Source organism: Archocentrus centrarchus, chromosome 6, assembly GCF_007364275.1.
Source record: "Archocentrus centrarchus isolate MPI-CPG fArcCen1 chromosome 6, fArcCen1, whole genome shotgun sequence".
Lineage (NCBI taxonomy): Eukaryota > Metazoa > Chordata > Actinopteri > Cichliformes > Cichlidae > Archocentrus > Archocentrus centrarchus.
In genome coordinates, this window is record NC_044351.1 from 4699553 (window position 1) to 4727270 (window position 27718).

General features: G+C 39.3%; 1 protein-coding gene across 15 annotated transcripts; it reads left to right on the forward strand.

Annotated features, from left to right (window-relative positions):
- Window positions 1-938: 938 nt before the first annotated feature.
- Window positions 939-27348, forward strand: ppp6r3 (protein phosphatase 6, regulatory subunit 3). Of its 15 annotated transcripts, XM_030732527.1 has the most exons (27): window positions 940-1167; window positions 2359-2412; window positions 7013-7182; window positions 7356-7589; window positions 8189-8375; window positions 8490-8627; window positions 8921-8986; window positions 9623-9735; window positions 9990-10103; window positions 11183-11309; window positions 11487-11639; window positions 15154-15303; window positions 15613-15677; window positions 15781-15896; window positions 16818-16903; window positions 17579-17665; window positions 18223-18320; window positions 20171-20225; window positions 20597-20727; window positions 21572-21687; window positions 22054-22252; window positions 22377-22474; window positions 22697-22892; window positions 24227-24244; window positions 25658-25765; window positions 26696-26764; window positions 26938-27348. In XM_030732527.1, the coding sequence occupies exons 4-27, from the start codon at window positions 7363-7365 to the stop codon at window positions 26987-26989; spliced, it is 2769 nt and encodes a 922-aa protein (XP_030588387.1). In that variant the 5' UTR covers window positions 940-1167; window positions 2359-2412; window positions 7013-7182; window positions 7356-7362; the 3' UTR covers window positions 26990-27348. The 15 variants fall into 15 exon arrangements, with proteins under 15 accessions (XP_030588388.1, XP_030588395.1, XP_030588397.1 ...); XM_030732528.1 differs by lacking the exon at window positions 2359-2412 and having other exon boundaries at window positions 939-1167; window positions 21575-21687; XM_030732535.1 differs by lacking the exon at window positions 2359-2412 and having other exon boundaries at window positions 939-1167; window positions 18241-18320; window positions 21575-21687.
- Window positions 27349-27718: the final 370 nt, after the last annotated feature.

Consider the following 27718-nt stretch of genomic DNA (forward strand, 5'->3'; position numbering starts at 1 on the left):
GAGTGAAGGAGTGAGAGAGAGAGACAGTCAGCCAGGTTCATACTCGCACAGTTTTAGCGTTGTTATGGCCAGCAGTTACTGCTGAGTTGCTGGCAATCTCTTGCTCGTCCTTTCAACATGATGACGGACGCTGGTTAATGCCATGTTTTCCCAGCACTCTGCTCAACAACATAACATGCACATATGCATCCATCTTTATTTGTAAATAGAACCTGATATCATGATATCATGATGCTTCAGATCATTGAGCTGTGTGAGCGTGTGCGTGCAGGTGTGTAATTGAAAGCATTACACTTTTCCAGGAGAGGGCGCTATAATTGACGCTTCGAGTAATAATCTATTTGCGAACCATTTGGCTCAAGCGGTTCAGTGCTTCACTAAAGCTTCATTTTCTCAGCTCAGCTCAGAGGATCCTCTGATACTGAAAACTTTAAAACTTAACTCTTTAACTTTGCATCATAGAGTGCCTTGGGGCGGCGCCATGTAAATAAACTAATTTAAAGGCCGCTAAAAGAAAAGCGGAACCGCAAACGTTTACTTCAGGTCGCAGTCGTCTGCGCTTTTATACCACCGCCTGGGTCTGGGCGGTTCTCAGCTGACCGTGGGCGTGGCTTTGCGCTAAGTGTGCTCGATTTAAAATTCAAAGCCAACGCGCGTGCGGGGTGAAGGTTTTACATTACCTGTAGTGTGTCCTAATATGATTATAACGGAGATTAATTACACTAAAACAAATCATTATTTTGTTCTGTTACCACATCAGTGTTACCGTTTTGCTTACAGTTCGATAAAAAAGTATAAACTCCGTTCTTCCGGGTGACACTGTACATACTCCGTGTTCAATGACGCCTTGGAGAGACGCGCACTGCATCCAATAAAATCTCACGGCCTGCTTTGAGCGACTGGACGACAACCAATCGCTTTGCGGAAACAGTTTGACTGACGAACGTTGCAGCTGGAGTGGGGGAAGGGGTCGCTGAAGTTGACGGAACCGCCATCTTGAAAAGTGCCCTCGAAGATCTACATTTTCGCGCCTGTTAGAAACAGTTTTAAACGCTTTATTTTCCTAACGGAAATTTCGTGTTATCCCTGTCTTCGTATCGCTAAAGTCCGAGGCTAATGTTAAAATACGCTACATGCTGGAAAGTCGGTGTTTACCGTTGTCTGTTGGTAGGTACAATTGCAAGCTCATGCACTTGGTATTGAAGAGACGATTAGCCAGCAGTCTTTAGATACCCGGCTAACGTTAGTGGCTAGCAAGAAGCATACTTGCCGTCTTAGCACTGCGTTGTCAGACTGATTTACCTCAAGCTGAGACGGTAGCATTAACAAAGCATATTAGTGTTCTTTAGGTTCCTGGGAATCATATTGTTATTTAATTACCCATCCTTTCAGCCAGTTCATGTTAGCCCCATATCTCACATTGTTGGTTAACAGGACGAGTTTGATATTCACTGAAGCACTGGGTTAGCTAACAATAGCTAGTGACGTTGCTCGAGCCGGTGTGTTGCCTGGAGCGTTAGTGGCAGATTGTTTTGGGCCCTGGTATGTAAATGGACTGACGTTTTTGCAGTCGTTAGACAGCATACCTTATGTATGTCAGGTAATGGGTTGCATTACCAAATGCGGCTCATTTAACTGGTGTTTAGCCGAAATGAAAGCTGAGCCAATCTGACTGGGCCGTGGTGGTTTGCAGAAACGGTGACTTTGCGTGCGAATGTTGATTAGTGGAAATGAAATGTAACTGTTAACGACTGCATTCAGTGATTGCCTTTGCAGATGCATACAAAAAAACCAAACTTTTTTTTTAAACTCAGTCTGTTGATTCGAAATTGATAGCCAAGCTCAGATGAACCGGATGGTTCTGGGTGAATACTCTGTATTATCTCTAAAATGTGTGGTGTTATTGCTTGTTTATGGTGGCGCTACACGGGCCTGAAATGTAGTCAGTTTTAGCTGAATGGTGGGTAGAGGTGTCCGGATTAATTTTATTAGGTTCTCCTAGATTTTGTGTGCCCACGATATTTATTGTTCTTTTTTTTTACTTTGACATATGTTTCACTGTATTCGGGAGCAAAGGCAATCACAGGGTAGGGGTTGAATTATAGTGTGAGTGTAATGCGGTACTTGTGCTAGTTGTATTGCTAAGTTAGTAAAAAAAAAGCCCAAATAACACATATATTTGGTATCCACATGATTAGTACATTTTCAAAGTAATTTGAGGCTGAATGCAGCCAGCATCCTGTATGTTTATCAGACATATTTGCTGCAGTCTCTTGGTATTACCATGAACTAGGGTATCTGCTTAATTGGGGCTTATAATCTGTGATTCTGTCTGAAGTACACAATATTTTCTTTTAGTTTCCAGGGCCTTTGGTGGTGACTACGCACAGCAGTAAACGCAGTTGGGTCACAGTGAGTCTAAATAGATTACACAGAAATCCTACATGATATAACACATCCAGGACTTGTCATGACTTATAGAGTAAAAATAAACAGCTGTAGAATTGCATTTATAAAGTAACTTTTAGAGTCCTTCTTGTCAACTGAAACATTTCTAGTTTTCTCATGATAGCGGGCATCTAAATATCTGGCATTTGGTGAACTGGTACTTGACAGTTTCATAATTTTAATTTGGGGCATTCACTAGAATTTGTTTACATGCTTTAATGTTCAAAAAGACACTAGTTTTCATACTGTATATTGCTACATGTTCTTTCACCCTCTCTGAATTATGAAGTTACAGCTTGTGTCTTCCCCTCAAAGAAAGTTGGCAGTTCAAAAATAGTGATCTGTGCCGGTTACGTGTTACATATGTACAGTGCTGTCTTGTTACCTGTCATTTTTTACATTTTGCTTGGAAGATGGGAAAATGGTGGTGCGATTTATTGAAACTTGCAAACAGAAATGAAAATAGAGTATATAAGGCAAAAACACAGTTGCAGTTCAGCTTGAAAGTCAATATTTGGTGTGACCAACTTTATTCTTCAGCACAGCCTGAACTCTTAGTCAAGTTTTCTTGTAATTTCTTTAAACAGGCTTCGGGAATAGTTCTCCAGGCTTCTTGGAAGACATTCAAAGCTCTTCTTTAGATGCTTCTACCTTTTGTTCTTTTCTGTCAGGTTGATCCCACACTGCTTCAATAATGTTGAAGTCCGGGCTCTGAGGAGCCCAGTCCAACACTGATAGTGTTCCACTGTGTTTTTTTTTTTTTGTTTTTTGTTTTTATTCTATCAAGTATGCTTGCAATGGCAGTGTGTTTGGGATCGTTGTCATGCTGACAAATGAAGCTGTTACCAACCAGACATTTTCCAGATGGCATTGCATGGTGGGTTTTTTCTGTGTTCATAATCCCATCAGTTTGACAAGATCTCCAAAACCACAGGTTGAAATGCAGCCTCAAACTTTGACAGAACCTCCACTGTGTTTTACCGATGGCTGTAGACACTCACTGTTGTACCTCTCCTGACCACCTCTGAATATATTGATGACAATTTGAACTAGAATTTACAAATTCAGATTCATCACTCCATCTGACCTGTTGCCAAAGATGTTTAGTCCAGCCTTTATGTTCTTTGGCATACCTCAGCCTTTTCTCCCCCTTTCCCTTCCTTAAGAATGGCTTCTTGACAGCCACCCTTCCATTGAGACCTTTTCCAATGAGACTCTGGTAAAAGTAGATGGATCAGCTGAAGGTCCAGATGCATCTCTCAGGTCTTTGGTGGATTTAATTTTTGTGTGTGTGGGTTTTTTTTTTTGTTTGTTTTTTTTTTCTCCCTTAAGGAGATGACTTTGAGATGCAGTTCATCAGCTGTAGGTAGTTGTTTTGTTTTTTGGGGGGCCTGCCCCTTGTTTTGTCCGCCACTTGTCCAGTGGCCTCTTAAGAGCAGACGTCACCACATTGAGATATGCTACGTTTTGGCTAATAGCTCTTTTATAATTCCTTTATTGGTGTTAAACTGTGTTTTAAGAATTCTGAAAGAGGTGAAATCTGAACGTTCTACACACCTAAATATGGAAACCCTAATATGGTAATACAAACTGAAAGCAGCATAGCTGCTGCAGACAAACACAGCAATGTGAGTGGGACAGTGCTGTTTAGGCATTGTCCAAAATGATCTTTTCTTTTAGTGAGCTGAACATCCTTAACATATAGGGGAGACCAGGGCTTTTGTCAGAAAAGGTCTTACTGGATGGACGGACAATAATGCAGAACAATTGGTCTCCTAGAAATTGCAATTATGAGACACAGATGGAATAGCAGAGCCATGTTAGCCTAGATGTATATGTGATAGGGATGAGCAATATGGACCAGGAAGAATATCTCTTATTTTTTTTTTTTTTAGCTGAATGGTGATATACAATATATATCCCAATATTTTTTTCTTCCCAAAAGGTATAAAGAAAACGGCACTTCTGAGTCAAAGCTACATATCCCAAATGTCACACAGGCACTTTTATTAACATTCAGCTGTAGATGTACATGACAAATTGCTCAAAAACAAACTATTGGCATATTTAAATAATTATGCTTCTCAAATAAATTGTTTTTTTTCTTCATAACAAAAGACTCACAGCTGTGCTATTAAAATATAAACAGAAAAAATGCAGAGCAAAAATATCAAAAGGCTGACTTATTCTTTAAAAAGCCAAAAAAAAAGTTAAAAAGTGCTTCCTCCTGCGTGTACTCCTGTACATGTAGTACTCTGTGCAAATAACAACATATAAACAGACTGAATGAACAAAATTCCGTCTTTCAGTCAGCAGGATTCTAGCCAGCTCAGTAAATCCATAGACGTATGTGCTGACGTATCACAACAACAGGCCCACCTGCTCAGCACATGAAAAAGACCCACTTCCGATATTAAGGTCACGTGACTGCCTGCAGCCATGGTCCAGGGTTTCCAGCAGTCACAGAGGTCACCAGAAAAGGTCACTAAATTTGTTGCTAGTCACTTTTTGGGAAAAAAAAGTTGCTGGGAGGTCTGAAAAGCCAGTAAATATAGCGACAAAGTTGCTAATTTGGCAACACTGCCATGCTGTCACTTCCTGCATGATTTACAGGTGAAGCGGGGGGGGGGGGCAGTAAGAAAGTTGTGCAGAAACAAATTGGGAGAAGAGAAAGGTGAACTGGTGGATATACAAGTATGATTGTGACGTGACATTGCTGGACAAGATAGCACCAGTTACTTTGACCTTTTGTTGATCTCTGACAATATCCATCAGTACAACCCTACCATGCAGTTCATACAGGAAGTTAAGGTGTAAAAACACTGGAATCTGTAGTGGTCACAAACAAGTTTGACTTCTCTGAAAGTTGTTACAACAGCATCTTTTGCACCTTTTTGAAATGTAGTTTTTGTGTTGCATTGTGGTTAGGGGTGGGGCTTTAACGCGTTAATTTCAATTAATTAATTACGAGGAAAATAGTGAGTTAAAATTTTTAACGCATTTTATTCGCACTTTGCACTGTGGAACGTTTCTCAGTGCACGAGTTCCGGGCATACAGATTATATCGGCGCACAATAGCCTCTTTCCCACCAACAGGGTTCCGGTGCCTTAATTTGAACCATTAGGCGGGTTTTCCACCGCGGAAGCACTCGGTGCTCGGCCGAAAAACGGGTTCAACTTCGGCTCCGCAAACTAGCTGGTCTCGAACCAAGAACGCGTGACGAAAGCGGCAGAAGGGCGTGACTCTGCCATCTCAACATAAAGTTTTCTACCATATTACATGTGTATTACATGAGAAAAGCAAAGCGATTTTCACGGCTGTGAATTAGGTTGGGCTCTAAGGCTGAACTTGCTGCTTTGTAACAGTTCATATCACAGATAAAAGAACACAAAGTGCGTACTTGTCTTGCTCTAATCGCTGTCTGTGTTTCCCTCTGTGCTGCACACGGATACTGCAGTAGTTTGGTTTGGACCGTAAAACTTATTTGCAGCACAAGAAAGGAGAGCGTGTTCTCCCACGTTTGTGCGCTTCGGCTTCCGTGTCCAGACGAGGACCCGCACACACTCATACATAAAGGTGCAGTTCACAGAAACGCGGTGGGAATGTGGGCCCCCTTAAGTGTTTAGCCGGTTCATTGGGAACAGCACGAGCACGCGAACCAGCTCCTCGGCGGTGGGAAAGTAGCAAATGTGATAAGAATGATGAGCTGTCCAAATTCAGGGGCCACATCCTTCGAAGGACCCGGCCCACGTAGACCGGGTCCTTCGCAGCCCACGAAGACCGCAAAGGCTGGAAGTGAGCGGCTGTGAAATTGGACGGTCTAGCCTTCATATCAGCGTCACCTGCCCTCACCTCTGCGTAGCTCATGTCGCCTAGCAACCGTGAGTGCGAAGCACAGCTGTGTAAAAGCAGCTGGTTAAATAACACATTTCAACATCAAGGAATACAGCTGAGCGAATGATTAATTTCCAACTATATTAAGTGAGACATTAATGTCGAATAAAACTATCGAGTTATGATGCTTAACTTTAATTTCAGGAGTTTGCTTATCACAGGAGCACTTCCGCCCTTCGTTGGTCTGTGTAGTAGACTGGTGGGAAAATAAACAAAATTTTGAAGTTTAAGCTTCTGTATATTGATTCATTCATCAACCAAACTTAAATTAATATTTCTTGTTAAATATTTAAATGTGATTAAAATGCGATTAATTTCGATTAATTACAAAGCTTCTAATTAATTCGATTAATTTTTTTAATCGAGTCCCACCCCTAATTGTAATACATGAGGAATGTACATTTGCTTGTAATTGCCTGTCAGTGCAGTTGCTGCACATTGTCTGTCTGCCAAGGTTGGGTTAGAGTCCAGTGAGAGGGCTGTTTAGTGTTCTTGCATGTGTAGGTGAGGTGCATTTCGTAGTCTGAGGATTGCTGGGTACAGTCACACAATAGCCCCCCCTCCCCCAAACAAAATCTAAAAGACAAATCTAAATAAAGACATGGACACAAAAAAGCAGTGCAATATTCATTCTGATTATGTGCCTATCTGCTTCTTTTTGCCACACAGGTGTGTTCTTGAAGTGCTGTATGTGTGCTTTTTGTGAGTGTGTCCATTACCGCTATCTGCCTGCTTGCCCATTCGTCTGGTTAGCCTGGAATGGGCCACAACTCCCAAAGACTAGAACAAACTTGTTTTTAACCTGAGCTCCGCTGTGTGGACTCCCAGCATACTCACAGGTAAGCTGAAATAAGAGCTGCTGATTGAGTGATCCCTCAATAAATCATTAAATCAATCTTGCTTATGTCCTGATCATGTTTGGGTGGAAAACATTTATTTTAATGACACTTTTGCCCAGAATGTATTTTAACAGATTTGTGTCTGTCTTGTTCATCTGTATTATATATGAAAGAACCAACATGTTTTGGAAATTTGACCTCCACACCACATCCCACATTGACACTCTGCTGGAGAAGGAGGATGTGACGCTTACAGAGGTCATGGATGAAGATGATGTCCTGCAGGAGTGCAAGGCCCAGAATCACAAACTTGTGGACTTCCTGCTGAGACCACAGTGTATGGAGGACCTGGTTACCTACATCACACAGGAACCCTGTACTGATGTTGAGGAGAAGGTGAAATACAAGTAAGGAAATGGTGCTAAGGGGGTACAAAAACTGGTGGTTGGTTTTACAATTTGACAACATGTACTGACATCAAGAACATCAGACTCTTTCAGTCTCTGAACAGGATGCAGATTTTCAGTGTAGTTATTTGTGGTGCTAAACCAAAATCATGTAACTCCAATGTACAGTACCCAGAAGTAAGCAGATAACATGTGCACCAAACTTCAGGCCACAAAGTTGAAATTTTAGCATGTTTGTTCACATGGCCAGAATAAATTGAAACTGATATTTGTCAACTCATTCCCAGTCTTAAGATTATGTCATGAAATCAAGTGGGGAAAACTTCACACAACAGGAGATTGTCTGCTTTAAACTCATTCTTACTGCTGGAAATACTGTTTGGTTTAAGCAGGTAGGAAGTGCTGGGGGCAGGACACATGCCCAGGTTCTCATTGTGAATTCACCAGGAAGATGCCTACACCAGTGGTTTCCAAAGTCAAGAGTGCTGTGGCCCACTTAAAAACCAGAAATGGGGCCTCTTCTAACTCTGATTAAAGTGTTCCTTTAATTTTTTTATTTATTTAAAACAATCCAGTTTATTTATTTTTAAATCCATCAGGTATCCCAACATATCATGTGAGCTGCTTACATCAGATGTGAGCCAGATCAATGACAGACTAGGAGAAGATGAAAAACTGCTGTTGAAATTGTACAGTTTCCTCCAAAATGAGCCACCCCTCAACCCCCTCCTGGCCAGCTTCTTCTCCAAAGTTCTTTCTATTCTTATAGGACGAAAGCCTGAACAGGTAGGATTTTTTTTTTTTTTCCCCACCAACACACATGTTCTGTAAACTTACTGAGAGGATAACTGCTGTGTTACTTACAGGTGTGACATAATGTGTCTTGTTTGTATTTTAAAGATAGTTGATTTTCTGAGGAAGCAAGAAGACTTTGTAGATTTGATGATCAAACACATTGGGACCTCTGCAATCATGGACCTGCTGCTCAGAATGCTCACCTGCATCGAACCACAGCAGCTACGTCAAGATGTTCTTAATGTGGGTAGAATCACAGCACTAACTCAGCTTTGCTAAAAAATTATATCTATTCACACAGTTTAAAATATAACATCACAATCCACATAAGCACACTAACAAATTATATGGTCATCTGGTATAATTTACATTTGTGTTCTCAGTTGATGTCTAGAATAAAAGCAGGAGAAGAGTTGTTTTGTAAGGTTATGGTGGTTTCTTGAGCTGAAGGAATGAAGTGGGCAGTAATGGGCGAAAAGTTTTGAAGTCTTTCAAAAAAATTTTTCTGTCCTGACAAAGTTCTTTGTTTCTGTTAGTGGCTGAATGAGGAGAAAGTGATTCAGAGACTGGTGGAGATGATACAACCTTCTCAAGATGAAGATGTGAGTTTCATGCACATTTTGCTGTGTACCTCAGTAGTCACAAGCTTATTATTCAGGCAATATGTTGGTATTTTTTATTCCTGAAGATATTCAGATGCAATGCTTCCCACAGAATTTTATTTTTATTTTTTTAATGTTTGTTTGAACATGCAAAAGGAGCCTCAGGTACTTTAACTGGAATATTAAACAACACTATATAAAGTGCTCCTCCTCTAATATGTTAAGTACTTCATTACAAACTCAAGGTAATATTTTCAACTGCTGCTCAAAGAGCCTCTTGCTCCACAGATGAGCTCCAACTCCATATTCAAGAACTGCAGCTGTGCTTGGTAGTTCTTGTTCTGCTATGCATCCCCTGTAAGCTTGGTGCAGCAACATATGAAGCAGGTCTCCACCTGCTACAGGGTCCAATTGGAGTGGTCTTAGAGTTGCAGTATGTCACAAGGACAGAACAAGGACTACAGTGTAACCTGCAGGCAAAGACCGTGGAGCCATGTTCCATTCTGTGGGGGCAAGAGATGCACTGGAGAGTTGGCTTAGTGATTGAGGGCTTCCACAATAGCCACCTGGTCAGCTAGTGGCAGGGAAACATGTATCTAGCTGGTTAGCATTTTTTCTTTTTCTTCTTGAACACAGAGACACTCCAATGCATCCCAGTCACTGTGTGAGATCATCAGACTGAGCAGAGACCAGATGTTTCAGGTCCAGGGCTCTTCAGAGCCTGATCCTCTTCTGGCCACACTTGAAAAGTATGTATTTCTCTACAAAAACTTAAGTATTGTACAGAACAAAAACATTTATTGTCACTGTGATGCAACCTTTGAAGTCAGATATAGGCCAAGGAAATATTTCTTGGCTTCTAATTAGTGTGACTTTGAGGAAGAATTATTTTTTTTAATCTACTTTTGCTTTTGTTCAATTTATCATTGTGATTTTTTTTTTCTGCCTTGTCAAAGCCTGTTTTTTCTTTGCATTAACGTCTATCTGTTCTCATCCTCTGCAGGCAGGAGACAGTAGAGCAGCTACTTTCTAATATCTTCGACAAGGAAAAGAATGAGTCTGCAATTGTCAGCGTTATCCAGATTCTACTCACCTTGTTTGAGACGAGGAGACCAGCGTATGTCTTGTCCTCTTATCTGCCATTTCATATTTTGAATGTGACATAAATTTTTTTTTAACAATTTGCAAGGAAGACAATGCCACTCGACATAAACAGCTGACGACATCAAATAGTTGCTTTTAGGAACTAAATACTCTAAACATTCCTCCTGTTTTTATAGCAATATACTCAGATAGTAGTTTGCTCAGTTCATATCAAGTGGACATGAAACACTATGTATTAAGACTAAATGATATTATGGAGTCTTGCTCTTAAAAAGAAAAAACCTCACTCGCATTTAACACGGCCAATAGCTCAGTGGAATAGCTCAGTGGAAAACAAGGAAAATTTAAAATAAAACAGGATATACTGTCCACTTTCACTCTGTCTCTTAAGCTGTGCGTTGTTCTTCATTTTTGACTAGCTGCACAAGGAAACATCAAACACAGAGGGTACAGTGTTGGACTTCAGCTTGTTGGTATGGTGAACCATCAGTGCACCTGACTCAAGTGCTCTCCTCCAAACAGTCCTCATTTATAAAGTGCTCTGCAAACCCAAACATTACGTCTAACAGGTGGATTCTTATGTTTCGGTGCAGCTAATCTATAATGAAAAACCACTTACTGATTAAGAGACAAAGAGTGAAAGTGGACAGTATATCCCTCATTCATTGCTGCAGCCAGGAACAGTACATTATTTTTTTTAATGTATTTTCTAAAGTTTTCCAGTAATGCTGTACATTAATGTTTACATTTAATCCTCCCTTATTCTTGGCCGACTCTTAAAACCTGGTATGAGTATTCACTGTGCAAACCTCAGACAACTGAGTTCTTACCGTAGTACTACCAAGTGACAGACAGTAAGTGAGAGTATTCTTAGTGGTTTTTATTTATTATAATTTTAGCATTTCTTATTCCTGGTTCTTACTTAGCTGTTTGCTTTTGATTTGATGGAGTGAATAACGTCACTAAAGCTCATGTGCACCCCATTAAGATCTACTACGTTTCATTATTGTCCCAGTCTGAGACCTGGTATAAAATGTCTTGGTGAGACTGTTTTTTTTTTGTGAACTAGTTTGTGACTGACATATATTGTAGGTTTGAGGGTCACGTTGAGTGCCCCCCTGGGATGTCCCACCCATCTTTCTCAGTTAACCACAGCATCCTGGAGGCTGTAAGACCTAGACTCAAAGACTTTCACCAGCTGCTACTGGAACCTCCAAAGGTAAAAACCAGATTGACAGCTGTGAGCAATGTTCTATGTGCAGATTCAAAGTTGAAGTTAGATGGACTTTTTAATCCTTTCAGGCCAATCCATTATCAGCCATAGGTTGAAGTGTTGATTGACTAGTGTTCATATATTATATGTGGTTAAGGTGAACACTTTGTTTTCCACCATCAGAAGACTATGATGAAGACAACATGGGGGGTTCTGGACCCTCCAGTGGGAAACACCAGGCTGAATGTGGTCAGACTGGTGGCCAGTCTGTTGCAGAGCAACACACACAGCATCAATGCAGAACTAATTAACCTCAACACACTGGGAGTTATATTAGTAAGTACTGGCTTCTTTTTAGTTAATTTAAGATTTTTTTTTTTATTTTTATTTTTTTAATGACTTTACATTGATGTTTACCTTTAATCCCCTCTCATCAATTATTCTTAGGCCAACTCTTTTGAAATGTGGTATGAGTATTTAATATGCAATGCTCTACAAAATGCTTCAATTTTTTTCTTTTTTACATTTTGAAGATAAACAGTACATTCAGTTTTTTGTAGGGGTGGGACTTGATTTAAAAAATTAATCTAATTAATTAGGAGCTTTGTAATTAATTAATGGAAATTAATCACATTTTAATCACATTTAAATATTTAACATGATACAAAATAGGGGAGGCATCTTTTTTTCTTTTTCTTAAATGACTTTTTGAAATTTTCTAGAAACACTATAGATTACTGTTTACCTTTAATCCATACTCCTCCCTTTTGTTTTTCTAAAACGTGGTATGAGGCAAAGGTCTACAGAATGTTCCAGATTGTAAATTTTTCAAGAAATACTATACTTTGATTAACTTCAGTTCCTTATCTGTTCTTATTCTTCTGAAATTTGTCATGAATATTCCTTATTTATTGGCACATTCATCTGAAACTCAGTATGAGTATTCATTGGGCAAAGGTCTAAAGTAAGTATCAGACCGGTAGCGCCGGTCTCTGGCTGCATGACCGCAGATGCTCGTCTATGGATGAGTGATCTGGAACGATCATTTCGTTGTGTGCACAATGACAATGAGTTGAATCTAACATCTAACCCGATGTAAGGTTTATTGCCCAAAATTAACAGTATTGGTAATGACAAAATAATTTTTTGTTTCTGTAATGATTAATCCACCAGTATGTGCTAGCTCTTTATATTTTAAAAGCATAATTATTTTCGTTCTTAAACTTTCAAATTTGCTGTTTTACAAAACTGCAGAAAAAACAGGCTCATTATTTATTTATTTGTTTTTTTTTTTTGTTTTGTTTTTTTTTTAATTTAAGACTTGGACTTCTGGACACAAAAAAAAATTGTTTTAGTGGTTGAATGTTATGCTTGATTAGCATACTGGCTCAAATTTGAGTATAAAAATGGGGTCGAATTCTGCTTGTTAGTGCTAATGGTCACGCCTCCCAGCAAACTGTAGCAGTCAGTTCCAGTAGCTAAATGCTGAAACTCTCAGCCCAGCTTGACAGTACCTCAGCCAGGCACGGTGCCGGCGATCATCTGCTAGAACTCTGACGTTGGCTTTTTAGTATTAGAATCGTGGTTTATTTCTTTCCGGGGTAAGAGCAGTTTGCTTGAAATTGCTACCTGCTGACCAAATGCAGAAATATGAGAAATACTGTAACTATTCCTGAAAGATCACTCTGACCTTGGTGCATAGATAATAAGAGTGTTTTAAGGTTTTGCAAAACATCTAAAGTCTTTGTTTTTCCCTAATGAGCATCTGTAAGAAATATAGATTTTTAGAAACAACTTTATTCCTTGATCATTTTTCTCTTCCCATGTTTGCTGCCAACAGTTTTACAAGAATTTTATTGTTCTGTAAGCATGAATTTAAGATCATAAAACAGAGCACCTCTTTCTACTTGAACTTGTAATTGCATGTAGAATACTTTGATTTTCGTTTATCTATTCATTCTTTACACCTAGACCATTAAACACCTCTGGGCCTAAAGCTGAAAGAATAAAAACTGAAATAAAACTATATTCTGCACATCTAAATACTCATTTGGGATGCTGTGGTTAAGATTCTCCCATGTCTTAACGATAGAGCTGTGAGACTGGTATGTCTGTTAATTTACACAGTCAATGTTTTCCTTTTTGTTTTTTTAAAATAGGCTAGACTTGATGATTGCTTGGATGGTTGTCTTTTCCAGGCCTACAAAGCAAAGCATTTTGTTTTGTTTTTTTTAAATACTGTACTACTATGTGGTGCATATCCACTTGTGCGTACTCAGGCCGCTGCCTTAGCAGCAGCTATATTGCTTTCGACCTGTATTACATGTTTAACCACTTCAAGTTTTTCTGTTAGAAGTTGCTTTTCTGACAGTAGACCTGTCCATGTTTTTGGTCAGAACACCACTCTTTTTGTTAACATGCCTGGAGCTAGATTAGGAAATCCTGAGTTACCTTAACACTGTTGTATGGTCTTCACCTTACAATATAAAGCGTCTTAAGGCGAGTGTTGTTGTGATTTGGTGCTATGTAAATGGAATCGAATTGAAAAATTGAATTAAATTAACTTATCAAGTTGATAACAACCTTTGTTTGAACATTTATCCTGAATGTCAGCCTAATTGAAGCCAAATAATGGAAAGATATCCTGGCCATGCTGAACTTGCTTCATACCACTTTTTCAGTCCCTGAAAGCAGCTGTTAACATTGGCTTATCCAATGTGCCTCGGTCTAGGCAGATCAAATGTGGTAGCAGCTTACATCTTAAGTCAGTGGCTGGAGGAAAATCATGTGGTGCGATCCGGCCTCTCGGTCAAGAATGCTTGGTTCGCTCACTTGGTACTTACAGTGACGATGCACAGGTAGCCTACATGTCATGTATGATTTTAATATAGGATCTCAACCTGTAAGGGGCCATGTCTACTTTCTTTACTGCCACTGAAGGCATCAGTGCTTCCAGAAGCATGGAAGTCTTTGTAGCCTCTGTTAGGCATGCAGATTCAGCCATTGTAACAACCTTTTCCTTGGAAAGCAGTTTAAGTAATTATGGTAAATTGGTGACTGGTTTTACACACTGAGAGTACATATATGGTGTGAAACAAAAATACTAGAGTTAAATATTAATGAACTGAAAGGAAGATCAGCTATAACAAACAGGAAAATTATGAACACAGGGTTTGCACGGGTGCTGGAACGCCTTGAAAATGCTTGGATTTTAATATTGTCCTTTTTAAAAGTGTGAAAAGTGTTTGAATTTAGATATAGTGTTTGAAAGTGCTTGAAATTGTAACTGCATTTTTAGTCTTTATTGTATCTATATTATAATTCAATTCAGTCTTATTCATATAATAGTATTCAGATGACAAATTGCTCCATTGTGCTGCTGTGTACAGTGTGGTGGCGTGGACATATTGCGTACATGCAGTGCAGTACATTGTTTAAATATAGGAAAGAGTATATTTGATTTCCAGAATTTTTCAACACCAGGATGTGTTTTTAATAATTCCTATTACATTAAAATACCAAAGAACCAGGTGAAATTAAATGTCATCAAAAACGATCGACATTTTCTTTGTACACTTTTGGGGAGAGTAGTCTGAAAAAGAGTACTCTTTGTACACTTTGGAAAATGTTGATAATCGTGAATGACCCCTTAATGTGCTGGAAAATCTTGAAAATGGACCTTGAAAGTGCTTAAAGTACTTGCATTTGATCCTGGAAAAGGTGTATGCACCCTGTGAACATCTCCTGTTGTTGGTGGAGGCGGTGATGGTCCCCCAGTTTCACTGTATCCAGTTGATTTTATTTATGCATTTCCTTTTATACTTTTTTTTTTTTTTGTTTTACCCAACAGGATATGTATTTCAAATACATCTGGAACAACTTCCTCCACATTCAGGTGGAAATCTGCACAGCCATGATACTGGCTATGCCTCCTGCCCCCACAGACACCCAACCAGACACAGAGTCGGAACGTGTGAGGGAAAGCATCCTTATTAAACATGTAAGATTGAAATCTGGGGGGTGGGGGTGGGGTCCACCTCACTTTATAAATTGTGCAGTAACTCTGAAGCAGTCATGACAAAGGTAGAATTAAACAAAATGTGTCCATGTTTAATATTCAGAGAAAATACAATAACTGGTAATTATATACAAATAGACCCACCTGAATTCTGCAGATAATCTCTCCGTAATCTGTTTATACAGGCCTATACAAGCAATAGATGTGTTGTACAGACTAGAGACTCAGAAGCCACTATGAGCCAGACATGAGCTTTGTGATGTATTTAGTATCCTTGTTTTTCTCCACCAGCTGTTTCAAAAGTGCCAGTTTATACAGAGAATCCTCGATGCCTGGAGCTCCAATGAGAACGAACAGTAAGTAGTCTTGTTTGCACTAAGAGCATAATGCTTGGATTTTGTGGTCATGGTGGTAGCACTCTTTGTAAAAGTCTAATAATTCTATTGAACTTTGTTTTAGGGCAGAAGGTGGTCGGCGACGAGGCTACATGGGTCACCTCACCAGAATAGCCAACTCTATAGTTCATAACTGTGACAAAGGCCCTAATGGACCGCAAATACAACAGCTCATCTCTGGTAAGGATTCACTTATCTGAGTGCTCATCTCACACTTCCATTTGTCTTGTGAATTAGCTTAATTGTCTAAGTTTCAGACAACTGATTGTATTGTGCCATATGCTGGTGGTAGTCTTGCTCTGTATTATGCGTTTCTGTACTTATCCTGTTTATAAAAGTGTTGGCGTTTGACATGGACTAAAAATAGGGCTTATTGACTATGGCAAAAATCGTAGAAAATTGGGACACCGCTATAGCTTTCCTGGTTGAGCTGGTGACCCATGTGCCAAAGGTGCTGCAGAGGCCTAGGTTCAAGCTGGTTAGCTGCAGCTTCTCCATATGTGCTATGAGATGGTGTCATAGATGGTTACCGCTCTCCTGTCAAAAATGGCTTTGGAGTTCTGCGGGATCATGGTATTGTCACGTCGATATAGGATTCTGACTCAGAAGCCCTTGATCAGTTGCTCTCATACCAACCGGGACCAGGAGTAAAACTAACTTATCTAAACCAGGTTTCTGACCAGAAAAAATTCTCAGGCTAATGGTTGCGCTGCTAGCTAAATGTGACAATAGCAATCCGTTCCAGTAGCTAACAGCGGAAATTCTCAGCCCAACACAACAGCACCTCAGCAAAGCGCAGCGCCGGCCGATCGGGCGCTCGCTAGAACCCTTTGAACCCTAGCTCATATTCCAAAGCACCCCCCTGTTAGGGAAAGAGAAGTGCTGGATTTACAACACACAACAAATCAAGAGGACCATTGTGGAATACAATTTGGCATCACAAATGTTTTATTTTGATTATCTGGGTTTTTTATTGGATACCAAAATCATAACTGAAAATAAAGTGAAACATTTTCTCATCTGTAATTTGAGAGCAACAGTTTTGATAATTGTACTGTTTATGTTGATGTAGAATATATAAACTTCATATGTTTGTGACAGAGCTCCCAGCAGAGGATAGAGAGAAATGGGAAGCTTTTATTTCTGGGCAGCTGGCTGACACAAACAAAAGAAACACTGTCGACTTGGTGAGTAGCCACATTAACACGAAGATTTAAAGCTTTCATATTCATTTCACTACATGTGTTGGTTAACCATTGCACTATTTAGAGCAGTGAGGCATTTCTTTATTGCACTGTTAATGCGGTGCAGCACACTCGGTGAAATTTAATGTTGAATATTCAGAAGGCAGCATATATGGATTGCCAAGAGTGCCGAAATTAAATAAATGCATGATTAAATAAATAAATGTCAGTAATTCATTAAAATTGGAAAAACTTTATTAAATACATAATTAATTAAATGTACCATTAATTAAAACATAAATTTTATTTAAAAACACATTTAATTATGTCACTGTTGAAATTATTTCATGGTTCCTGTGCTGCCAACCTCACCCATCAAAGTCAGGGGGAGGGGCTAATGCTGATCTAGTCAAAACCAATCCTTTGGTCTGGAGTCGATTCTTTCAGTGGGCATTTTTCAATATCAAGTACACAGAGTCTGTACTTGCATACTTGCTAGTTCCTATTTGGCAAGCACATTCAGGACTCCAGAAGTCGGGGTGCGACGACCCTATCGTTGCTGCTTGCAGCTTTAATTTAATGTATTAAATTGTTAAAATTTTTAAAAAATAAATAATGACAATTATTTACTGAATTATTTGACTTTGATCCATTGTATTAAATGCAATGTTTCATCAGGTAAATACACACCACATCCATTCTTCCAGTGATGATGAGGTGGACTTTAAAGACAGTGGTTTTCACCAAGACTCGTCTCTTCAACAAGTAAGACCTAAACACAGACACGAATGAATGAAAGCACAGAAGCAGACCCACAGCCACACAGACCCAGCTCGTGTACAAATGGTCTTTTAACCCCAAAACATTTGTGACTGTATTTGATCCCAACACCCTTGTGATTAGTTTGCATAAGTTATAAGTTCATATAAGTTTTTCTTTTTTAAATTTTGTTCACCTTATGATCCACAAAAGAAAATCTAGTCTTCAAGATGTGTATTTTTTTTTTTTTCCCCTCCATTGTTAATTGCAGTGGGTCCTGTGTGACCGTGGGGTCCTAACTGTCTCATCAGATCAGTCTATCACTAGAATATTTTTCTACAGTGTTTGGAATTAATTTGCTTAAAAGCTAATGTTCAAGATGCTTTAGTGACTTTAATAAAAGGAAAGAAAATGAAAGCATTTCAGCTACTGACTGTAAGTGTGTGTGTTTGTTATAGCATCGCAGCATACATATGCATTTGCTATTTTCTGTACTGCAAGTAATGACCATTTTGGAGTAGAGCCAAGAGTATATCATTATCATTGGTCCTGGGTTTTGCCAGGCCTTTTCTGATTATCAGATGCAACAAATGACGTCCAATTTTATTGAGCAGTTCGGCTTCAATGACGAAGAGTTTGCTGATCAGGACGATGTTGTGGAGTGAGTACTTACCTTGCATGACTTGCTATCTAAATATTTCTATGTAACAATAAAGGAGCATCACACTACATTACAAAGCTGGTGGGGCAACTTTTTTTCTTTTTTTATGAGTTCATTCAGCTGTAGAATATTTGCTTATCACTTTTAAAAGTAAAAAGTTCTCAAGCTAAATTTCTGGATCATTACTCACTGGCATGCCTGCTTATTAACATTATGCTTTTAAAATTGAGCACTTAAAGTGTTGTTTTTTTTTCTGCATGCTTTATTTTTATATAGAAAATATGTCATCATCAGTGACACCATTGTAGGCCTTATGCCTGGTACAGCTACCACATCATAGAATAAACTATAGCCACCTTTTTGTGCTGTTGTGTGCTGTCTCTATCTTACAGTGATCTGGGTTGGGACAGAGTCTTTAATAATGCTTGTGGGTTTTGCTTTTGGCTTTTGGCGTTTTTTGTTTTAATATAATTCCAAATGGCTGGCAGGTGATCAGTTTTATTTATAAACAGAGTGTTACGTAATCTTGGGCTTCTGCATCCTTACATTAATTCTTGTAACTTTTAATAGTTTTTTTTTTTTTTTTTTATTACAAGAAGTTTTTATTCATGCAGTAAAATGCAGATCTCCAGTTTAGTATGGATTTGTTTATGTAAACATAAATTCTTATAGGTTGTATTCAGAAGGGAAAAATGGCATCAGGAAAGAGCTGAGGAATAAAAAGATCTGCCCTTTGTAGCCAGTCGTGTAAACATTTGTCAAAGCATGCTCATAATAATACATAAGAGATAATAGGAGCAACACAATGATTATCTCTCGTCTCTCTCATACGTAAGAGATAATGCGTAAGACTTAGAGCACTGACAGTACCCAGCTGACAATAACAGCTGACAAGATCCCTTTTTGAAAATATAGCTGTTATTCACTCAGCTGATGATACTTTAGAGCAAATATAAAGCTACATTGATGAAACCACAAAAGCAATTATGTTGATTGTCAATTAATTACAAATCATTTTTTACTTATGCTCTGGGAAAACATCTAATATGGAACTTCAATATGCATGATGGGTTTTATGTTCTGTAACAGCTTTTTCTTTTGCATGTATGGCAGACAACCCCCCCCCCCCCCCCCCCCAAAAAAAAAAAAAAAAAAAAACAATAATATTTTGGGAAACTTTGCCACTAAGCAGCATAGAAACTGACAATGTTTCCTCTACCTGGAAATGTGTATGACTCTTAGCTTTTCTTAGCCTGGTCAGTTTACAGCATAGAACAGGGATATGAAGAATAAATTGGCTGTTAAGAATTTTTTTTCCCTGGTGCTGTCTGCCTGGAATATTAAAGTGCTCGTGTGTGCTAGAAGTTGCCTGTGTGGCCATTTTCAGACAGACAACAAGTTAAAGGAAAAACAAAAGTATCTTTGTAAGGCGTTAGGCCACCAGAAGCTCCAGTGCTCCGAGCCTGTGGAATTCTACACAACAGCTAAGCAGCAAACAAATGAAATTCCCTGTTTTGATGACACCAAATGTACACCTGGTGGCTGAAGGCCATGGAATGAGATTCATATCAGTCATACTTATTAAACGTTCTGTACCCTATGGATGGGGCATTAATGTCTTGGGAGAGACAACTTTCTTCAAGAGTGATTCATCATCAGTTTAAAAACAAAAACATAAAGCATCACTCTGAACAACGTCTAATGTCCCCACAGCACGACAGAGCCATGAGATTCCCTCACTGTAGGAGTCAGAGGCGTGGGTTTTTCCTTTAATTTGTCACCTGTCTGTGCGTGGATACCCAACAACTCTAAACTAACTAAATTAATCTCTGTTCTCTTTAACTTTGCAGTATTCCCTTTGATAGAATATCAGACATCAATTTTTCACTGAATACAAATGAAAGTGTAAGTACTTTGATTATTGATCTTAGAGTCATAATGTTGAGAGAAGAAAGTAAAGCTCTCCTGGAACAAGTTTAAAATGTTTTTCATTTAAAGGCATGTCGTGCATTTTCTGATGTTCGTTTAGAAGAGTGAGACAGTAACTGTGCTACAGAACACAAGTCTTGAAGTAAACAAAACATATTTTTTTACCTCATGCTTTGAGTCCATAGCACTATGCTGTAATTTCTTTTCCTCGAGAGCGATTTGCTGATTGCAGTGAAGGTGTTTTGAATATAAGTGCATGCTTCACAGCCTGGGTTTTTGTTCTGTATGACCTTACTTTATATGTGCATGTGGTTTAACTATGTGGCCTATGTGTAAATGTTTTTCAGGCAAATATTGCTCTGTTTGAGGCACGCTGTAAGGAGAAAATCCAGCAGTTTGAAGATGCTGGTTCAGATGAAGATGATATCTGGGATGAAAAAGATGTCACCTTTGCCCCAGAGGCACAGAGACGCCCCAGGTCAGCCAAACACACACGCAGATAGCAAGACATTGTTTTATTTGCAGTCTCATCCTGAATAAACTCAACAACCTCATGTTGTTATCATTCCACTTTTTGAAATGCATTTCTCTCTGCAACCAAACACAAAGTGTCCCGTTCGCAGCTTTGAAATCTGCTTTGCTTTCGTTCAGTGTGAAACGACAGTTAAGCCAGTCGTGGGCATAGATGTAGTGCTATCGGAGCATACCGGTGTGCATGTGAACAATGTGCCACCACGTTTTGGACAACTAAAGCAGTAAAATTTAATTAATACTAGGAATGGTATTGCGGTTTTCTCCTTTATTTGCATGAACACTGTATTGCATCTTATAGTGACTCATTTTTATTAACTCCAACTTCTGAAGTAGTTTTTAAAAATGTTTGTGTTGCTATCTGATAACTGTAATGGGACGTATTTAGAACTTTTTGTTCCTGTCTTGCTGTAGAAGCTACTGTTATGCTGATGATAGAAACTCAGCATTTCCTGTATTGGTTTCAAATTAAAAGCCATCTAATGTTTCACTTACCACTGTCACCACTGCTAATTCATTCTGTCTGAATCTGTGCAGCGTGTGTGGCTGGCAAAGGCAAAAGTGTCTCACTCTAGTCTGTTCTTTTTTTTTTTTTATTATTATTATTTCAAATATGGAAAGTGGTAGCAATAAGTTGAACTGATACGACCCTGCTGATACCCATCCCTACTGAGCTGCATATTCTGTATTTATTACACTCCCCAGTAAAAACAGAGGACAGCTCAGATCTTTTTTTTTTTTTTTTTTTTTTTTTTTTTTTTTTCTTTTAATACTTGACCTGTCCATCTCAGAAGTTCGGGCAGCACAGACAGTGAGGAGAGCACAGACTCCGAGGACGACGATGCGAAGAGGGATCCATTTGAAACTTCCAACCCCAGCAACGATGACAGAATGGAAGTTGACACAGGTTAGTGTTTTTGAGAGGACCACATGTAAAACCAGGTGCACCATGGTTGCCACAATGATGATAAATTGTCACAAAGATGTGAGGGGCCTTTTTTGTTCGTTGGGTTTTTTTCAGTTTGAATTTTTGCCCCAACTAGATTTTAGGATTTTTAAATTCAGATTGTTAAGAATATTGTTTGAGAAAATATTTTCTGGATGCAGTTGTTGCATTGTGTGAGCATTTTAATTAATTTGGGTTGTTTTCAGTTGTTGCTGATACGGAGAATCATTGAATAGCTCTATCAGCTCACATAAATGAGCATTAAAAATGGCTTGGTGCAGATGCGACACCTTACTTTTTTTTCTCTTATATTTAAATTATTTTTAGGCCCAGTGTGGACAGCAAATTTTGATGACATCCCCATGGACACAGGTACATCCACAGCTCCAACCTCCAACCCCAATAATCCAGCTGCATCCTCTCCCTTGTCCTCCACCTCTCCTGAAGCAGCATGGAGCTCCTCTCCTACTGCTACCTCAAACTCAGAAACGGGCTGGGCTGATTTCTCAAACTTCACTCCTGTCAGGTAGGATTCTGACTCCCTGTGTTTCTGTTTTTGGGTCTGCAGTGCTGCAGCCTTAGGAATAAATGATTTGCTTTTAACATTGTCTGGAAATTTTTTTAAAAAATGCTTCGTGATTCTCTTTCAGCCCCAAAGACCCTCTGAGGTGTAACTCCCCTGTTGCTATGGAAACCAGCATAGAGACGATGGACCCTTTAGGGGTTAACGCACCCATGCAGCCTGAAGGTGAGATGTGTACAAATGCATGTCCCAGATGATCGAGGGAAGTTTATGAGCATCCTTCGCATCTGACGAGAGAGACATACCCAGGGTTCTCTGAACTTTCAGATTTTTCTTCTTATTAGGGGTGCATATAATTCCTGGTAGGGTTCTGTTGTTAAAACAGTCTCAATGACCTTGATTTGATCAGACCTGATAACTAATGTCACATTTCTTTACATTCCTCAGACTGTGATGGCTGGTTGGGCACAAGTGGGGCTGCTCCAGCTGCCACTTCACCAAGGGACTGTGGGAGCTCAAAGACGGAGGAGGAAGTATCTTGTTCTGAGCACCGCAGCATCACAGAGACGGTCATCAACGGCTCCATGAAAGAAACAGTCAGTCTCACTGTTGATGCCAAGACTGAGACCGCCGTTTTCAAGAGGTTCGCAAATAATATGCACACAATAGAATTACACTTCAAGCTTACAGTACTGACAGTGGCACCAGTGGCATTTGGAATGTTAAGGTCGTAGGGCATTTGTCCTTGAAACCCAAGGTGTTTCTGAGTGGTGTATCTAAGTAAATCAATTTGACATTAAAGAGGGGGAACTGTGTGTGTGTGTGTGTGTGTGTGTGTGTGTGTGTGTGTGTGTGTGTGCGCGATCACTCTGGTGAAAGGTCGCATCAAATCCTAGTCACTGTTGCAGTATCAATTGCAGTGATCGCTTTCATCGTTGTGTTGGGCGGGAGGTCTGAGCCCATCTCTAATGAGAGCAACTTGCAGCATTTCATTAACTTGTTTCTATTCAGCGTTTACAGAGTAGGTCTTCTACCTCTTGGCCTTTCTGACACTTTCCTCTGCAGAAGAAAAGCTCTGAAGTGGCTGAAGTCCTCCATCCTGAGGGCTTCAGTGAATAACTTCTCTTTACTAGGATCTAGTCAGTGTAAATTCTTAGAAGTTGTCATCATTTTCAGAATTTTGTTGAACCTTTGGCACATGGAGCTTTGAGTAAGTAAGCTTTATGAATACAGGCCCCTGTTTAGTTATGTCTGCTGTTGCAGCGTTGCTCATTACCATAGTGGCAGTGTTAACATGAGGATCAGAGACCTGATAAATGAATCCTACGTGAGCTGGTCACTGCCATAAAGAGCATTCCTCCTTTCTAGATATGCTGTCTAGACTGTCGTGGCTGTAGCTCACATAAGTATGTTAAGCTAATTGTATATTTAGATTTTAGAAGCAACCACTTTAGTCTGATTTGCTTGTCTCAATTTGTCTGCCCTGTCACAGGTCAGTGCAAACCCCTGAAGATGATGTTAGATTCAGCTCATTGTCATTGTGTGCACAAGGCACACGACGAAATGATCGTTCCAGGTCACTCATCCAGAGACCGGCGCTACCATTAGGCAATGTGGTTTAAGTGTCTTGCCCAAGGACACAACTATTTTTTGGGTTTTCTGTTAACACACACTCCTTGATAACTATTCAGTGTTTAAAAAAAGTGTCCTTTACGAACTAGAGAAATGTAAACTTTTCAAAGCCACTTTTAAGTCCTGCAAGTTTCAAAAGTTACACACAAGTGCCTTTCACAGTGAAATCTGTTTCCTGAATAATCAGGGTTTAAAGCTGGTTGTCCTGTCCCTCCGTCTCTGTTGATGCTGTCATGTTGTCTGTCTGTCTGAGTTGATAACAGCAGTCTAATGAACTGAGCAACACTTACAATCTGAGCTTCCCCTCTCTCTCTTGCTGTGCGTTGTGGGTGTGGTCTTCTTCAGAGTGTTGAAATCTTATCGGTATGTACAGCCAATCAGAGATCAGCCTGCAGCCGCGATGTAGTCTTGTTGTCACGTCAACCACCAACTTTGTTTTCGGAATTTTGATTTTTGGTTTCAACTCCTTGTTTGTTTATTTCATTATCTCCATTCTGCATGTGTTTCTACCACAGGTGTGTTCTTAGTGCAGTTTTATTTCAGTTTTTTTTTTTTTTTTTTTTTTTTTTTTTTTTTTTTTTTTGGCTTGAGCTTATTCAGATTACTTTATTCTAACAGTCCAACAGAACCTCATTCTTACCTGAAATGGCCCAAATGAAATTGGCCCAAAGTAGAAACCAGTTTTCTGAAGTGGCCTCAGTTGGATCCTCATTGGTTAAACAGCTTTGTAAAGATTTTTCTCTATATGCTTGTTTCATTGGTGTGCTATAACCATAGCTGCCATCTTTTCTTTTTTTTTCTTTCACATACCAACACTCTTCATCCTGAGATTGTGACTTATTAGACTGAAATATATTACTGCTTTATCATTTTTAATGTGCAAAATTGGAGAAAAACATTCTTATGGTCGTGTTTCGACTGAAAAACCATGACTAAACAATAGTTTTGAAGCAGAAAGATTTGTGCAATTCAAGCCTTCATATGCTAATTTGAATCAAAGTTCAAAAGCAGGATGTACAGAGGACTGTTGTTCATAATACTTTGCTAATTAGAATTGACATAAGAGTTTCAGGCATATTATAGGGAAGATGTTTTTAGAGCTAGGAATTTGGTGTAAATACAGTTCATAAAGTTTCACTTGGCCTGTACATGAAATAGCATAAAAGGTGTGTGTGTGTGTTTTAAGTACTTGACTAGATTTCCTTTTAACTGAACATGAAGACAACAATCTGAGTGTGTTTGGAGAAATTGTTAAATTGAGTTCCAAAAATGTAACCATGACCACAGATTTTTAACAGCAGAGCTCTGACATTTGTTTTCTAAAATGTCCAAATTCTGGATAGCTGTTTTTAAATGTTTGAGTATATTTGGATGTTTGTGAGTGTTTTTCCTTTGAGGCCTCATCAAGATGATTGGTGGTTCTCTGAGACGAAGCAAGACTGACGGCTGGTACTAACAATTTTGGTCTAATCAGTCTCTAGGCCTGCTTACTGTTTGCTTGCTATCAACAAAGTGAACAGCGTATCATGGCTCAACAATCCAATCTGTTGACTTTCTCCATTTGCTGTACATTTTGATGCTTTTCCTACACAGACATTAGAGTTGTTCCATTTCAACACAGCCATCCTTTGTTTTACTGTGTTCTCTGTCAGTCGGTTCAGCATGCATCACATCTCAGTGTTGTAGTGTTCGGTGTGTTTCTGTGGAGCAAGTGGTTAATTAGGAGGGATTCATGCTAGAGTATTAATGTGTATGCGATGTACTTGTGTGTTCCAGTGATGAAGAGAAGATTGCTTCTTCAGAGAAATACTCAGTAGTGGAGTATGTGGAGTCGGAGAGAGCGGGCATCAACAGCTCAGCCACAGCCTGTTGTCCTAAAACTGGGTCAGACATAGCACAAGTCTCACATGCACACGCCACTTAAGTAAAGCCAGAGTCAGCACACGCTCTGCAGTATTCAGCACTACTGAATCACACATTTGTCCCTGAAATGTGCAGAATTTTGCAGTATTCATTGCTGCTACCAGACGCTGTTGCGTCAGATTATGTTCCCTCATAACTTCAAGTACACTAAGATTCATCAGTTGTCATATCGCTGTCTTCCTGCATCTAGCAGGTATGCCAGTGCGGCTTCTTTCAAAAACAATATTTTTTTTAATGTGTAGCATTGCATGCATGTCTATTAAAACAGGGAGCAAAATAATTTAAAGGTGTAGTATAGATAGATAGATGGGATGACAGACTTAAGCCTTTTTGATTTATAGTTCAATTATTCCATTATTTGTCAAAATTGAAAAAAGAAATCAGATAATTATCCTTTTTTTTCATATCTTTCCAGTTTGTTTGGTAAAAGCAAATGTAATGAATTGGGAATAGTTTCATCAGTTGAGCAGTATAATTAACTAATCTGTTGAATGGCACATCCAAGCTCCATACATAATCATCTGAGCCTTTTACACTAAAATAAAATCTCACAGAGCTGTCAGTATATGCAGAATAGAAAACTCCAGGGACTGTACTGTACGTCTGAATCTGCACTGCAGCCAAATCTATAATGGATCAAGGTCTAAACCTATAGGTCGTATTCTTTAAGAGTAACTTGTGGCACTCGTGCACATACACGTACCAGATTAAACTACCACGTCCACAGTTTCTTTCTCCTCAAACATTTTGTTGTTGCAAAATTGAACTTGGACTTGGTTCTTTGTGCCATCACTGCTGTCCATTATAGCATCTTCTAATATATGACATGTTCTGTTATTGTAGACTGACTAGTGTTACATTGTTTCTCTCCCCTCTCATGTCCCTGCTAAGTAGTGAGAAATGTCGTGTGGAGCTTCCCAATGGTCCTCTGGAGGAAATGTCTCCCACTGAGGAGGCCAAGTAAGTTTGCCTTCATGTTCAGAGTTTTATCTTGTTTGAATTTCATTGGAACTGGTATAAATGTAATCAGACAATAGTTTACAGTCTTTACTTATGTGGTAATATTTATTCACTTTATTCACCTTCTGTCTTCAGAAGGTTCCATAAGGTATATCTTCGCTCTCCTTTTCTAGGCTCGACAGAAGTTCTGTGTCCTCTGAGCCAGCTGTCAATGGGCCAGCATGAGGGTCACTTAATGCCTGCCAATGGCCAGCCTGTTCTGCCATGCAGGGCCTTTCTCCTGGTCAGCCAGCAGAGGCTACTGCTCTGAGCTGTTCCAACCACACGCCCCACCAGGACCAGCAGTACTCCCATCGTCTCATCACTGAAAGACAAACGGGCAGACAGGTGTACAGACACAGGATGGACTGAAAAGTAAAATGAGAGACACTCAAATGGATACAGAATATTTTTTTTTCTGCATTTGTTTATATACTGTTGTACTTAGGTGATGTGCGACTGATATCCTGACTCTCAAAATTAAATAGTAATGTTGCTATAGTTAAGGAAATGATTGTATGAATAAAATATTTTATAAAAGAAAATGTATACAGAAACAGATGAATTGCCACAGGGAGAGGAATAGTTGATTCATGATGCAACCAATCACCGTGCTGTTGTTATTGGCTGCATAAAGGCTGTCACTTCCAGTTAGAACCACATTTCAAATTTCTCCTCACCGTCGATTTTGTCTCTCAGCAGAACTGCTCCTACTAATTGAAACACATACTTAAAGTTTTATTTTGGTCCAGCTATTTGCAAATGTTTTTTCTCTTGTTATCTTCTGCATTGAATAAGATTCGACAAGAGTTTTATTGTTTTTATTTATTATGGAACAGGAGATTATAGTAAGAAAAAGGGGGGAAAAAATGACCACAGAGCCACACCATCACACTCTCCCCTATTAGCAGGCGG

What these genes read in the sequence shown, in the direction of transcription:
- ppp6r3 (XM_030732527.1), top strand. Translation starts at nt 7,363, where the DNA reads ATGTTTTGGAAATTTGACCTCCACACCACATCCCACATTGACACTCTG. An exon ending in AATACAACAGCTCATCTCTG is followed by an intron (nt 15,897 to 16,817) that starts GTAAGGATTCAC and finishes TGTTTGTGACAG; the next exon opens with AGCTCCCAGCAGAGGATAGA. An exon ending in AAAGAAACACTGTCGACTTG is followed by an intron (nt 16,904 to 17,578) that starts GTGAGTAGCCAC and finishes ATGTTTCATCAG; the next exon opens with GTAAATACACACCACATCCA.